The 12,585-nt window shown below is 50.8% G+C and overlaps 1 protein-coding gene across 2 annotated transcripts in view; it reads left to right on the plus strand.

Moving 5' to 3' along the window:
• Nucleotides 1-12,585, plus strand: part of Arhgef18 (Rho/Rac guanine nucleotide exchange factor 18) — a 51,958-nt gene that overhangs the window by 22,119 nt on the left and 17,254 nt on the right. The window contains exons 2-6 of one of the 2 annotated variants that reach the window (XM_047532147.1): nt 7,720-7,858; nt 8,645-8,757; nt 8,869-9,009; nt 10,373-10,623; nt 11,424-11,549. In XM_047532147.1, coding sequence (XP_047388103.1) covers nt 7,791-7,858; nt 8,645-8,757; nt 8,869-9,009; nt 10,373-10,623; nt 11,424-11,549 — 699 coding nt within the window. In that variant the 5' untranslated portion in view covers nt 7,720-7,790. Of the gene's footprint in view, nt 1-7,463; nt 7,859-8,644; nt 8,758-8,868; nt 9,010-10,372; nt 10,624-11,423; nt 11,550-12,585 lie in introns of those variants that run through there. The other variant, XM_047532146.1, reaches the window with a different exon arrangement.

Here is a 12,585-nt window from a genome sequence, read left to right on the forward strand (position 1 = left end):
TAGAAGAGGTGGCCAGTCCTCGGGGAGGCTGTCCTGTGAGCAGGCAGAGAGCGAGGCCCTTCTGGGGGGCTCTGTGGCACAAGGGGCAGCCTTGGTCCAGGAGAGGCTTTCTCGCTGTGAGTAGATCGTGGAAAGCAGCTGCCCCGGTGCCTCTGCCTCTGTAGTGTGATGACTGGGAAGCACCTATGGTGGCATCGTGACATTTGTCCTGCTGGGATGGCTCATTCACTAAGCCCAGTGTCCTCGAGGGTCACCCACACTGGCCTGTGTCTGGGCCGGATCCTTTTTGTGGCAGAATCACGTTCTTTGGCATGGAGGGACCTCCTGGTGCTTATCATGCCTCCGTGCACGAGTGACCGGGCATGTGCGCTGTGAACGTGGTGGCCACAGGTGGGGGCTGTGTGTCCCGCGCTGCCTCTGCCCAACACAGACCTGACTTTCTTAACACAGCTTGGAGCACCCCCATGCATGTACCTTTCTTCTCAAAAAATGATCAATCAGTGTTATTTCTCAACATAATGAACTCAGCAACAAACCTGGAGGGTAGGACCATGGATTATTTCTGTTATGCCTTTTTGTGTTCAAATTCACTACACACACCTATACATAGTCCAGACAAATACCGCAGTTTTGTTGTGGTTGTTGTCGTTTCTTGACGAATGCCCTCGTGTGGAACCAGACATAGGGGTACCTGTGATTCCATTTATGTCCAATTCAGATGCAGGCAGAACTGAGATTCACTGTCAGAGGTAAGGTGGCAGCTGGTTGAGGGATGGTGAGGAGGACGTGGCAGCCACTCCTGTTTCTCGACTGAGTGCTGGTTGTGCAGTGGTTTGCTTCATGTTGACTTTTGAGCTGTTTGTTTGGGGTACTTTCCTGTATGTGACATGCCCCCCAATTTGAAAGACTTAAAAGTCCCGTGAGGTCCCACTCCACGCGGCTCTCCTGGTGCGTGGCTGTCCCTGGCATCCCACCTCCCTCCTCTCTGCTCACGGAACCAGTGGGTCCCATCTCGGCTCTGCCGCTCATCCGAGCACCTGGGGAAAATCCGCCTGTCTCCTCAGCTGTGAAATGTGACAGCGACCCCTGCTATCAAGCCACCGTGAGGATGAAGGAGCTAAGAAATGCACAGTGCTTAGAATTCAGAAAGGGGAGCTGCTGCACAGTTTTTAAAATTACCTGGTTGGTGGTGTGGCTCCGTGGAAGAGTACTTGCCGGGCACTAGTCCGGAGTCCATCCCCAGCACACAGAGTAATAAATAAGCAAGCAGTAAGAGGCTGTTGACTGGACTGTAGTCTGCGGTGGGGAACTTGCAGGTTTTGTTGGGTGTGCTGAGTGGTGCAATCATCCTTCAGAGTCCGTGGGGGATTGGTTCCAGGACACTCCACCAAGACCAAAATCCATGGATGCCCAAACCCCTCTATACAACAGTGCTGTGTGTGTCTACCACCTGCCACCCGTGGGCCCGTGGAGTGTGCGTCTCTAGATGACTGCACAGTGCAAATGCCCTGTAACTAGGTATACTGTGTGATTTGGGGAGATGACCAGGGAAACGTTTGTATGTGTCCTGTACAGAACCACACTTTTGCCAGTGTTTTCCACCAGGTTGGTCAAGTCCACAGGTACAGAACCCGTAGATTTGGGGCCTGCTATTCCAGATTGAGGAAGAAGATTCTTTCTGACTCATACTTACTTCTAATCTGCAAAGTGTCTTTTTAGATTTTCCTTTGTCCCCTGAGGCGTGGAGTTAAGTGGGTTTTTTTCCTCCTATATTCTAATTCTCTCTTATAGTTGGCTTGTGTGACATCAAAATGAGGCAGAGCAGAGAAATCAATGATTTTTCTTCTCATCGATTCAGTCTCACCTCAGGCGGCCAAAAAGCCAGGAACTGTGAACTGAAAACTTCATTTTGCATCAGATTCTCTCTAATTGTCTCTGAAGCACTTGCCAGTAACTGGTGCCTGCTAGAATTCTCCAGAGCCAGTAGCATGCTCAACCTTTAATAGAAGTCTCGGAGAACAGAGCACAGGTGACTGGGTGGGACACAGGGCCTCGCCACACAGGAGAAAAGGAGCAGGTGTTTCTTAGGCCAAGTCTGAAGCTGCTGTGTACCTGAGAACTGCAGGTGCCAATCCCCTGGTCCCTTTTTTCTCCAGTAGCCTTTTACAGAAGATGCAGCAGTTTCTGTGCCAGGCCCGGCTGCCTCTGCATGATGTCTTCAGTCACTTTGCCACTGAGGGCAGCAGCAGTCTGCATTTAGAATTCACAATGGCCACTTAAACATTGACATTTCAATGGCTGGAGTGTGGTTCATTGGTAGAGCTTACCTAGCATGGGCAGAGCCCCAGCACACACGTGCACATGCACACACACACAATCGCCTGTTTTTAGAAGCTGGTGTGCTTCTGGATTTTTCTGGATTGTATATAAAAGGTGGTTTAAAACTGAGTAAGACAGTGAACATATATTGGGCTTCCTCTTAACTTCCTTTCCGTGATCAGAAGCTATGCTATCCTCTTAACCTAATCTCACTGTGAGTCCTCGATTCCTGCAGAGCTAATGGGGCTTGTGCTTGTGCATCAGAGAAAAAAGCCTGTGACTTGGAAGCATTCATGAGAAACTGAGCCACACAGGAGCAAAGCTGCAGAAAAGCAGCCTATGAGCTGGAGCTTTGTAGCATGGGCTCTTCTGCCCAGGTGGAGTTACATGGACAGGCTCTTAACACCTGCCGTAAGCTTCATCATCTGACTTGCTCCCAGAGACTGCTCCAAAAAATCCAAAAGCCAACACAAAACAGGTTTCTAGAAATCCTCATGAGGACAGGCTGCTGTCTGAGTGTTGCTGAGAATGAGTGTATTTTTCCATTTGGGCCAGAGGACTTCCACACTGTCACTGTTCGTCTCTGCCTCTCCTCCAGGTCCCCTTGCAGAAGCAGCTCCCAGGGCTGTAGCCCCGCAGATCAATCTCTCCTCTCAGCAGGGGCAGAGAGTGTTAATTGAGCGCCAAGGGCCCCCCCCTTTTTTTTTTCTTTTCTTTCTCTCTCTTCCATTGCTGGGGATGGAACCCAGTCGTCCTGCATGCTAAGCGGGACGAGCCACACCCCATCACCATTTTTATTTAGTATTTACTTATTTTGGAGTGCCTGGGGTTGAACCTAGGGGACTCTACAGCTGAGCCACCCTAGCCTGCCCAGAGCAGCTTTTGTGGCTGCACAGGCTGCACTGGGCTGAATCTATTGTGTGGCACAGGTAGCGTGCCACACCACTGCCGGTCCATCCCGCCATAGCCATGGGCTTTAGGAAAACACGGTAGCAGAAGATAAATATGCGTTCCTACCTCAAGGCCAAGGACAGAATGACTAACTCATACCAAACAACTGCAAATCGAGTCTGGTTCCCCTTCAGAAAGGGGGCTGTGTGTGTGTGTGTCCCAGCAGCCTCAGTGAGATGCTACTCACATGCCATACAACTTGCCCATTCAAGTGTACCATGCAGTGCTCTTAATGTATTCAGAGTCACCATAACCAGTGTTACGGCCCCAGAATAAATGTCATTTCTGTTAGCCATTACCCTGCAGTCTTCCACGGTCCTGGACTTGGCTGATTTGTTTTGTTTTGCAGTGCTGGGGATGAACCCAAGGCCTCACGCATGCTAGGCAAGGGCTCCACCACCAAGCCACACTCTTCTTTGCCAATTCTGGACATTCCCATAGGTGGCTTCTCTGCTGGGTGGACTTCTGTCTGACTTCCCCCCACTGGGCATGGTGTCCTCAGGGTTTATCTGAGCTACAGCATGCACATGGACTGCAGCCCTCTGTGGTGGCCGGTTTTCATTGTGTGGGTGCACTGGACCACATTGGGGTCTGTACACTCCTCGGTCGATGGACACTTGGGTGGTTTCCACTTTGGCTGCCATGAGCCGTGTGCTGTGAGCAATCCTGTAGCAGTATTTGTATGGACATGCATTTCACTACTTTGGGCATATAACCAGGAGTGTGGTAACTACATGTAACTGAGGAATGCCAGACTATTTCCAAAGCACCAGTTTACATTCTTGCTGCAGCCTCGGGTTTGCATGGTATGGTAACCGCCCTTTGGATGGAAGAAAAGTGTCACCAGCAAGACTGGAGGATTTCCCTGCTCGGGTAGCAGACCTGCAGGCCCCCGGGCAGCAAGTGTACTAAGGGCAGCTGGGACTTGTTTTAACCAGGTGTGATAAGACTCGCAAACATGGACGTGACCCCTGTGAAGGAAGAAGTTGGAGGCAGAGGTATGGCACACCATGCAGGGCCACACAGGGTGGGTAGAAGGCAGAGGGGGTAAAAGCAAGGTGTGGCCATGAGCCTTCAAGGTGGTTCCTGCAGGAAGGAGTGGGCGAGGCAGAGTAAGCAGGCCTAGGGCTGGCTGTGTTAAGCATCTCAGCAGGTCCTGCACATAGGGCTGGCCTTGGGGTGCTTGTGGCCTGGTTGCCAGGGCCTAATGAGCAAGGTTGGCACCTGAGCTCTGGTCTGGCTGGTTTGCATGTGAGAGGTTCGTGTGAGTCCTTACAGTGTCTGGGAATTGATTTGCCTTGGGAGGGACAATCCCCCCAGGGTCAGCAAGGCCCCAGACGTCAAAAGCATCAAAAACATAATAACTGGGCTTGGTGGTGCATGCCTATAATCCCAGGGGCTCAGGAGGCTGACACAGGGAGATCTCGAGTTCAAAGCTAGCCTCAGCAATGGTGAGGCACTGAGTTCAATCCCCAACACTAAAAAATAATAACAGAAGAAAAGGATATGATTAATACAGCTGTTTGTGGTAGGGCCACCGGCTTCTGAGTTACTTCCACAATTGCAAGTTGTAGAGATGCGATTTGTGACTGTCTGCCCTAAGCTCTGAAGCTTCAGGCTGTCTCCTGAATCATCCAAGGGAGCTGAGTCGATTACTGTAGCTTGAGCATTACCGATAGTTTATTAGCATTTTTTGGACCAGTGACTCGTACATGATGTTGATAATAGCTTTTTCTTCCGGGGACTATGTGATTAAAGCAGAACCTGTGAGACATCAGGCCAGACCTTGCTTCCCAGGAAAGTTCTGCCAGCCATGCCAGGAGGCTGAGCAAAGGCTGCATTTCAGGATTTGTCGCATATTTGTACATTTAGGTCATAATTGCCTGGGTAGGGTTTCATGTGGTGTGGAACTGGCAGGAAATGCCTGCCCTGGACCACATAGACTTCAACTTGAGACTTGTGTCTTTGTACACAGGTGTTTGTATATGAGTGACATCGTGATTGACTTAGTCTATCATAATAATAGTAATCATTAGCCATTTATTAACATGATGTCTGGCACATAAATGTCATCGCCACCATGTGGGGCCGTAGTAAGGAATGAATATATATGGAAAATATGTGCAGTGAGGAATCACACAGCTGGTGATTGGCGTCTCCATTTATAAGCTTTCTTCACTACTCTTCTGCCAGAAAACCTTAATACGTGGTGTCTTACTTCATCTTCTGCTGCTGTAACAGAATACCTGAACCTGGGTAATTTATAAAGAGCAGAGATTTATTGTCTGATGGATCTGGAGGCTGGGAAGTCTTAAGAGCATGGCACTAGCATCTGGCGAGGGCCCTGTGCAGTGTCATGCCATGGCAGAAGGTGGAAGGGCAAGGGTGTGAGCTACAGGGAGATGAGCTTGCTGTTGTATCAAATCCACTGTCGCCACAACTGACCCCCTGCAATGAGAGCGAGATCAGTCCATTCATAAGGCAGAGCCCTCGGGTCCTGATCACCTCTTACTAGACTTCACCTCCCAATGCCGTTTTACTGGGAATTGAATTTCCAACAGATTGCTGGGCACGGTGGCCACACCTGTAATCCCAGAAACGCAGGTGATCAGGAGGCTGAGGCAAGAGGGTCACAAGATTGAGGCCAGTCTCAGCAACTCAGCGAGGCCCTGTCTCAAAATAAAAAAGGGCCGGGGATGTGGCTCAGAGGTAAAGTGCTCTTGGGTTCAATCCCCAATACCAAAAAAATAAAATAAAACTCAAAACATAGACTTTGGGGTACAATGCAAATCATGGTACATACCTATCTGCACATTTGCAGTCACCTAGAATTTCTACCCAAATTAGCACTCGCTCACAATGCCAAGTTCACTCCCTGGGAAAGCTGCCTAGAAGCATCCTTCCCCCTGGGGTAGGCTCCATGACTAGCTCATTCATAGACTCCATTCTGCCTAGGACCAAAGCCACAGCTGCCCTCTTCCAGTGACCTAGAGAAACCAATGGATGGGTGCACTGGGGACATAGGAGCCAGGTTGGGAAGACACCAGATTCCCTTCTAATGCTATTTGTCCTCATCTGGAACAGGGCCTTAAAATGTAGTTTTCACCCTGAGAGCACATTAGCCAAGCAGCCCATCCTAATGAGACAGGACTTCAGTGACTGGCTTGTCAAATAGGAGGGGGAAACTTAGCCCAAGGCATGAGCCGTGGTCAAGCTTGCATTAAGAGTTGCATCTTGTGCCAGGCTTGGTGGTGCATACCTCTAATCCCAGAGACTCAGGAGGCTGAGGCAGGAGGACTACAGCCTTGGGAAATTAAGGAGGCCCTGAGCAACTTCATGAAACCCTATCTCAAAATTAAAAAAAAAAAAAAAAAAAAAGGACTGGAGAATGCGACTCAGTGGTTAAGCAACCCTGGGTTCAATCCCTGGTACCTAATGGTAATAATAATAATGTTTTTAAAAAGAAAAAATACCTTTCAGACCTGGGGTGCAGCTCAGTGGTAGAGTGCTTGCCCAGTATGTGTGAAACGCTGGTTTGATCACTAGCCCTGGGAAGAAAAAAGTGCATTTTTTTTTTGTCCGTAGCAAACATTTCCACTCATGGGTACATGCATCCTCCGATCCAGACCTTACGTTAACAGGCATTTGGGTGTAGACAGCCCTCTGGAGCCCAGTGCGTGTTGGGTTTATTACAGTCGCTGTGTAAGGAGAGTCGGAGCCTTGGTGTGCTCTGACGGTAGCACTCAATCAGCATGGTGCCCCTTGGTCCCTGGGTCTTAGCGTCGCCCTGACATCAATCTCAGATTAATTATCCTTGTGTGTGTGTGTGTGTGTGTGTGTGTGTGTGTGCGCGCGTGTGCGTGTGTGTGTGGTGTGGGCACGAGCCACTCCAAGCACAGGGCGCTGCCTCACACGCATAGGTCATTTACAGCGAGCACACCCGCCCTCAGCTCTCCACCCCTGCGAAGACCCAGGAGGTGTAGGAGCGTTTTTATTCTTTTTACTGTTTTACTGAAGGAGGAAACACTATGCGATTTCCACACTAAGCGGTCACAGTGGGGACCAATTTCCTGCGCTCCAGCCCCGCTGCTTCAGCCAATACAGCAAGGGAAGGCGCAGCTGTATTTTCTAGAAGGATCCCGCCAAGGCATAAAAACGGTGCAGACCAGCCTGGCCCGGCGCCGGGTCCCTGAGCCCCGAGTGCCAGCATGGGGAACACCCATTCCAAGGGTGGCGACAGGCACGGGGCTCTCCCGGGCCGCCCCGACCTGTCTTTTTACGGCTCTTTCCCCAGGAAATGGAGCGAGAACGTCTTCCTAGATAATGAGCTGTTGACCTCTAAGATCCTGTCGGTGCTGCGGCCCCAGTCGGAGCGGGGCTTCCGGACCGGTGACCTCCGCTACCCTGCCCACTTTTTGAGCACCAACTCTGTCTTTGCCTCTGTCGCAGCCTCACTGAAGGAGCACCCGAGGAGCAGCCTCCTTTCTGATGGCAGCCCAGCCCCATCCAGGAATGTCGGCATGACGGTCTCTCAGAAAGGGGGTCCCCAGCCAATACCAAGCCCGGCCGGAACTGGGGCACGACTCGGGTAAGCCAGGGTCCTCTCTGCCACCAGGTGCAGAGGGAGGGCCGGGGCAGTGGGTGGCACTCATCAGTGGCCTCTCTGGAAGGAGGCCCTTTCTTGGTCTGTGTGAATGGCAGGGCAGCCCCCCCAAGGGGAAGTTCCCATTAGCAGTAGCCTTTTCAGGATTTATGCCTTTGTGGTTAGAAAATGATGTGGCCTGGGGTAAATTTGACCACCACTGAGTCAGTTTGCTTAATACCCATGACTCTCATCAGACAGGGCTGCTTCGTCCCCAAGACGATGCCGAGTCTTGCAGCCCAGTCTGTGCCCGTCCGGGCTCTGCAGGGTGCTGAGGGCCCCTCCGTGTGTGTTCAGCTCTGCTGGGGCAGAAGGACTGCAGAAACCCAGTGCATTCACAGCCATCTCACCATGAGTTCCTGGCCAAAGGATCGATTATCTTTTTTCTCTATGAAGCGACTATCTTCCCACCCTCCAGTGTGAGGCTGTGTCCCCCTAAGTCCTGTAGATAGAATTCCAAGGGCTCCGGTGGGCTCTGGTGGCCAGCAGTGGAAGCCCACAAATCACGCCTCTCAGATGGACTTGGACTTTAAGGTCACTGTGGTGCACAAAGTCCTGGTTTTAGGTTAGTAGTCTCCTATTTTTAAAAATGACCTGTGACCAAGTAAAAGGCTTCTACTGGAATCCAGAAAGTTCTCTGATCACATCAAATCAGGTGGAGTAACAATCTGATTTGCCTCCGTACACTGGGGAGCATGCGTTGAAATGGCTGTTCTGATTATTTCCACTTAGACCAGCCACAGGAGAGATGGATGAAGCCAACTCTGTGGTTCTAAAGTTCAAGCAGGCAACCGAGGACGGCCTAGCACTCACATCCTCCAATACGGAGTCTGTTTTTGTAGAAGGTAAGTTCGTCCTGAGTCTCAAGAACGCCGCATGGTCCTGTCCATGCTGGGAGGTGCCGGCCAGGCTCTGCCAGGCTCCAGCCCCCACAGCAGCCCCCGTCCTCCCTTCAGATCCCTACACTGCCTCACTGAGAAGCGAAGTCGAGTCGGACACCCATGAGTTCGAGGCCGAGTCCTGGAGCCTGGCCGTAGACTTGGCCTACGCCAAGAAGCAGAAGAAAGAGGTGGTGAAGAGACAGGATGTCCTATATGGTAGGAGGCCAGTGCCCCACGCCCCAGGCCCACCCTCCATCGCTTCTTCTCTTTCTTTTTTTCTTTCTCCTTTTCCTCTCCCTAATTCCATCTAGGCATCTGGGCTCTGTGACCAACTGAAGACCACGTCACTCTCTCTGTGCTCCCGCCCCCAGAGCAGCCCAGCCTTCCAGCCTGGGGAAGAGGTGGCCAGAAAGGGCTTTGTTAGCACAGGTCCCTGTAGTTGAGCCTGGCTGGATGCCCAGAGCTGACTCATTCTTACCTTGTTGGTGGCTGTCTCCGTCCACTTGGGCACCTCTGACAGAATTCCACAGACCACAGACCGGTGACTTGTAAACAACAGAAGTGTGTTGCTCACTGGGTTCTAGAGATCAGAGAGTCCAAGGTCAAGGCTCCGGCATGTTCAGTGTGCAGTGAAGCCCACTTCCTGGTTCACAGGTGGAACCTTCTCTCTGTGTCTTCACTGGTGGAAGGGGCAGGGACTCCCTGTGTCCCTTTCGCAAGGGCACTAATGATGTCCATAGTGGTGCACTCTCATGACCTCATCACCTCCCCAAGGCACTACCTCCACACAGCTTCACCCTGGGGAAAGATTTTAACATATGAAATGGGGGGACATAGACATTCAGTCCTCTGCAGTCTGGTCTGATCACAGACACACACGCATGTGTTACACACAGAGCACAGGCATGAAGTTCCTCAGAACAACTGTCTTTTTTTTGGTACTGGAGCTGAAACGCAGAGATGCTCTACCACTAAGCTATATCCCCAGTCCTTTTTATTTTGAGACAAAGTCTCACTAAGTTGCTGAGGCTGGCCTCAAACTTGCGATCCTCCCATCTCAGCCTCCCAGGTGACTGGGATTACAGGTGTGTGCCACTGTGCCTAGCTCAGAATGACATTCTTGCTGGAAACAGGCTTGAAAGGTCTTCATGACTTCAGGCAAGAAACCCTCCTTGGGTGTCGAGGCCCCAGTACATGGCTGGGTCCTCTCTTTATCACACATCCTTTAGCCTGGGATTCCCACAGCATTGGACAGGGGCATATGGGAGGCCTGGGCAGTAAGAATGGCCACAGGCATATAGCTGCAGTCCCAGCTGCTCAGGATAGGCTAAGATAGGGGTGGTCACTTGAACCCAGGAGTTCAAGACCAGTCTAGACAACATAGTGAGACCCTGACTTTAAAAAATAAATACAAATTTTAAAAAATTAAAAAGTAAACAAGAAAGGCCAGAAAGGCAGGCTTAGGTAGAAAGTCTTCAGAGGTCAGCCCCACCCAGGGCAGGCGGGCAGCACCCACCGTTGCCCAGCAGGACCGTGGCACCCCATGGGTAAGCGCTGCTGGCCCTCTGCATCCCCACAGAGCTGATGCAGACAGAGGCACACCACGTGCGGACGCTCAAGATCATGCTGAAGGTATACTCCAAGGCCCTCCAGGAGGAGCTGCAGTTTGGCGGCAGGGCCATCAGCCGCCTCTTCCCCTGCGCAGACGACCTGCTGGAGATGCACAGCCACTTCCTTGCTCGGCTCAAGGAGCGGCGCCAGGAGGCTCTGGAGGAGGGCAGCGAGCGGAATTACATCATCCAGAAAATCGGGGACCTCCTGGTGCAGCAGGTGGGCACCATTGGGACGGGGTGGTGCCACTCAAGTCCCCACCCCATCTCCACTCCTTCCAATAACAGAATGAAAATGACTCCTCTTCATCTGCGTGGCTACTCCAGAAAACACGCAACCCTAGCCCTCCCTCCAGCCTGCAGCTCTGTCCTAGGAGCACAGAGGCCGGAGTAGCCAACATGTCTGTCCAGACCCTGTTCAGCTGTGCTCTTCTGTGCTTTTGTTTGGTTTTTACTTTGGGGTTTTATCACTGTTTGTGATGGTTAGAAGCATACTTCTGACCAGGGCCATCCATGGCAGGGCTGCTGAGTCTAGGCAAAGATAGAAAGTGGGAGCAGTACCCCATCTAACCTCAGGCTGCTTGCCCAAAGTATGCCAGGTCAGCTAGTAGGAATTAGGAGCTGAGGGGAGACTCAGTGGCAGACACTTGCCTGGCACGCACCAGACCCTGGGTCCACCCTAGCACTGAAAGACGAAACAAGTGGAAAATTAGAAGTAATTTTTCATTTTTCTAACATTCTTTGACATAAATTTCTTTTTCTTCTTGAATCTCTGCAAGCTTTGCAGCATCTGTGAGTAGCAAAGCCCTAAAGCACAAAATCTTCTCATTTTACCTTAATCGTCCCTTGTGATTAGACACCCAAAACGAAGCACATCTCTGATTGAGGATGTATCAAAAGGTGAAACTGCAAGTTAATCCAGTATTTATTTTAACATAATCATATAGACTAGTTGAAAACACACTGTGGAGGTTTCCATGTTTTTCATTTTGATGACATTTCCATCCTCTTCCATATTAGTTTTCAGGTGAAAATGGGGAGAGAATGAAAGAAAAATATGGTGTGTTTTGTAGCGGCCACAATGAAGCTGTCAGTCATTACAAGTTGTTGCTGCAGCAAAACAAGAAATTTCAAAACTTGATCAAGGTAAAAAAAAAAAAAAAAAAAGTTGTTTAAAATATTTTCTTTGCTGTTGGTTTTTTCCACCAAACTGTAGCATCTTGGGTTTCAGGAATAGTAAGTTGTTATAAAGCAGTGGTTTTCACAGTCTGGTTTGGTTTTTAAACAAACCCATTCAAACATGTCAGTGGAATCTCACATAGAATCCCAAGATACAAAACAAATCAAAATACTTCCAGGTCGCTGCTCCTCACCACACCAGGATGGCCCGAGATCCCCTGCAGGTGCTTGGTGTGGACTCTGCTGAGCTTCCTCTGGGCTGTTTGGGTGACACAAGCATCCTTTCGTGGGGCCGCCCATCCTGGGAACTGCCCTTCAGAGTCACAGCATTCTGTCTGCAGAGGCTCCATCAAGGCATGCATTCCTCTAAACTTTATCCCCTTGGGAGTCCCTGCCTGCCCCCTGAGGCCTGTGGGGTTCCTCTGACTGAGAGCATTCAGGCACTTGAACCCAGAACCAGACCCCCTCCACCCAGCCACAGTTCATGGAGTCAAGCTGGTCCCACCTCCTGTGTCCCAGTAATGGCACTTAGGAGCTGGGCGTGGTGGTGCATGCCTGTAATCCTAGTGACTTGGAGGCTGAGGTAGGAGAATTGTGAGTTCAAAGCCAGCCTCAGCAACTTAGCGAGACCCTGTCTCAAAATATAAAGGGCTAGGGATGTGGCTCAGTGGTTGAACGCTCTTAGGTTCAATCCCCAGTACCTAAAGGAAAAAAAGAAAGTCAGAAATGGTACTTACGTTCAGCCACACGGCCCATCAGCAGTCACTTTTGCAGCAGCCCCAGCTCCTTTGGTTCCAAGCTCCAGAACAGCTCTACAGTCTGTTCCCTGGGCCCTGGGGACTTTGTTCTGAGGGGGCATCAACAAGTACTGGTCTGAAGTTAAGAATGACATGCATTTAAATTTTGTTCCAGTCTGGTGACTCATGTGCACAGTCCTGCTCCTCAGCAGTCTGAGGCAGGAGGATCACTGAGCCCAGGAGTTCAAGGCTAGCCTGGGCAACAT

This window comes from Sciurus carolinensis, chromosome 17 (assembly GCF_902686445.1).
Source record: "Sciurus carolinensis chromosome 17, mSciCar1.2, whole genome shotgun sequence".
Lineage (NCBI taxonomy): Eukaryota > Metazoa > Chordata > Mammalia > Rodentia > Sciuridae > Sciurus > Sciurus carolinensis.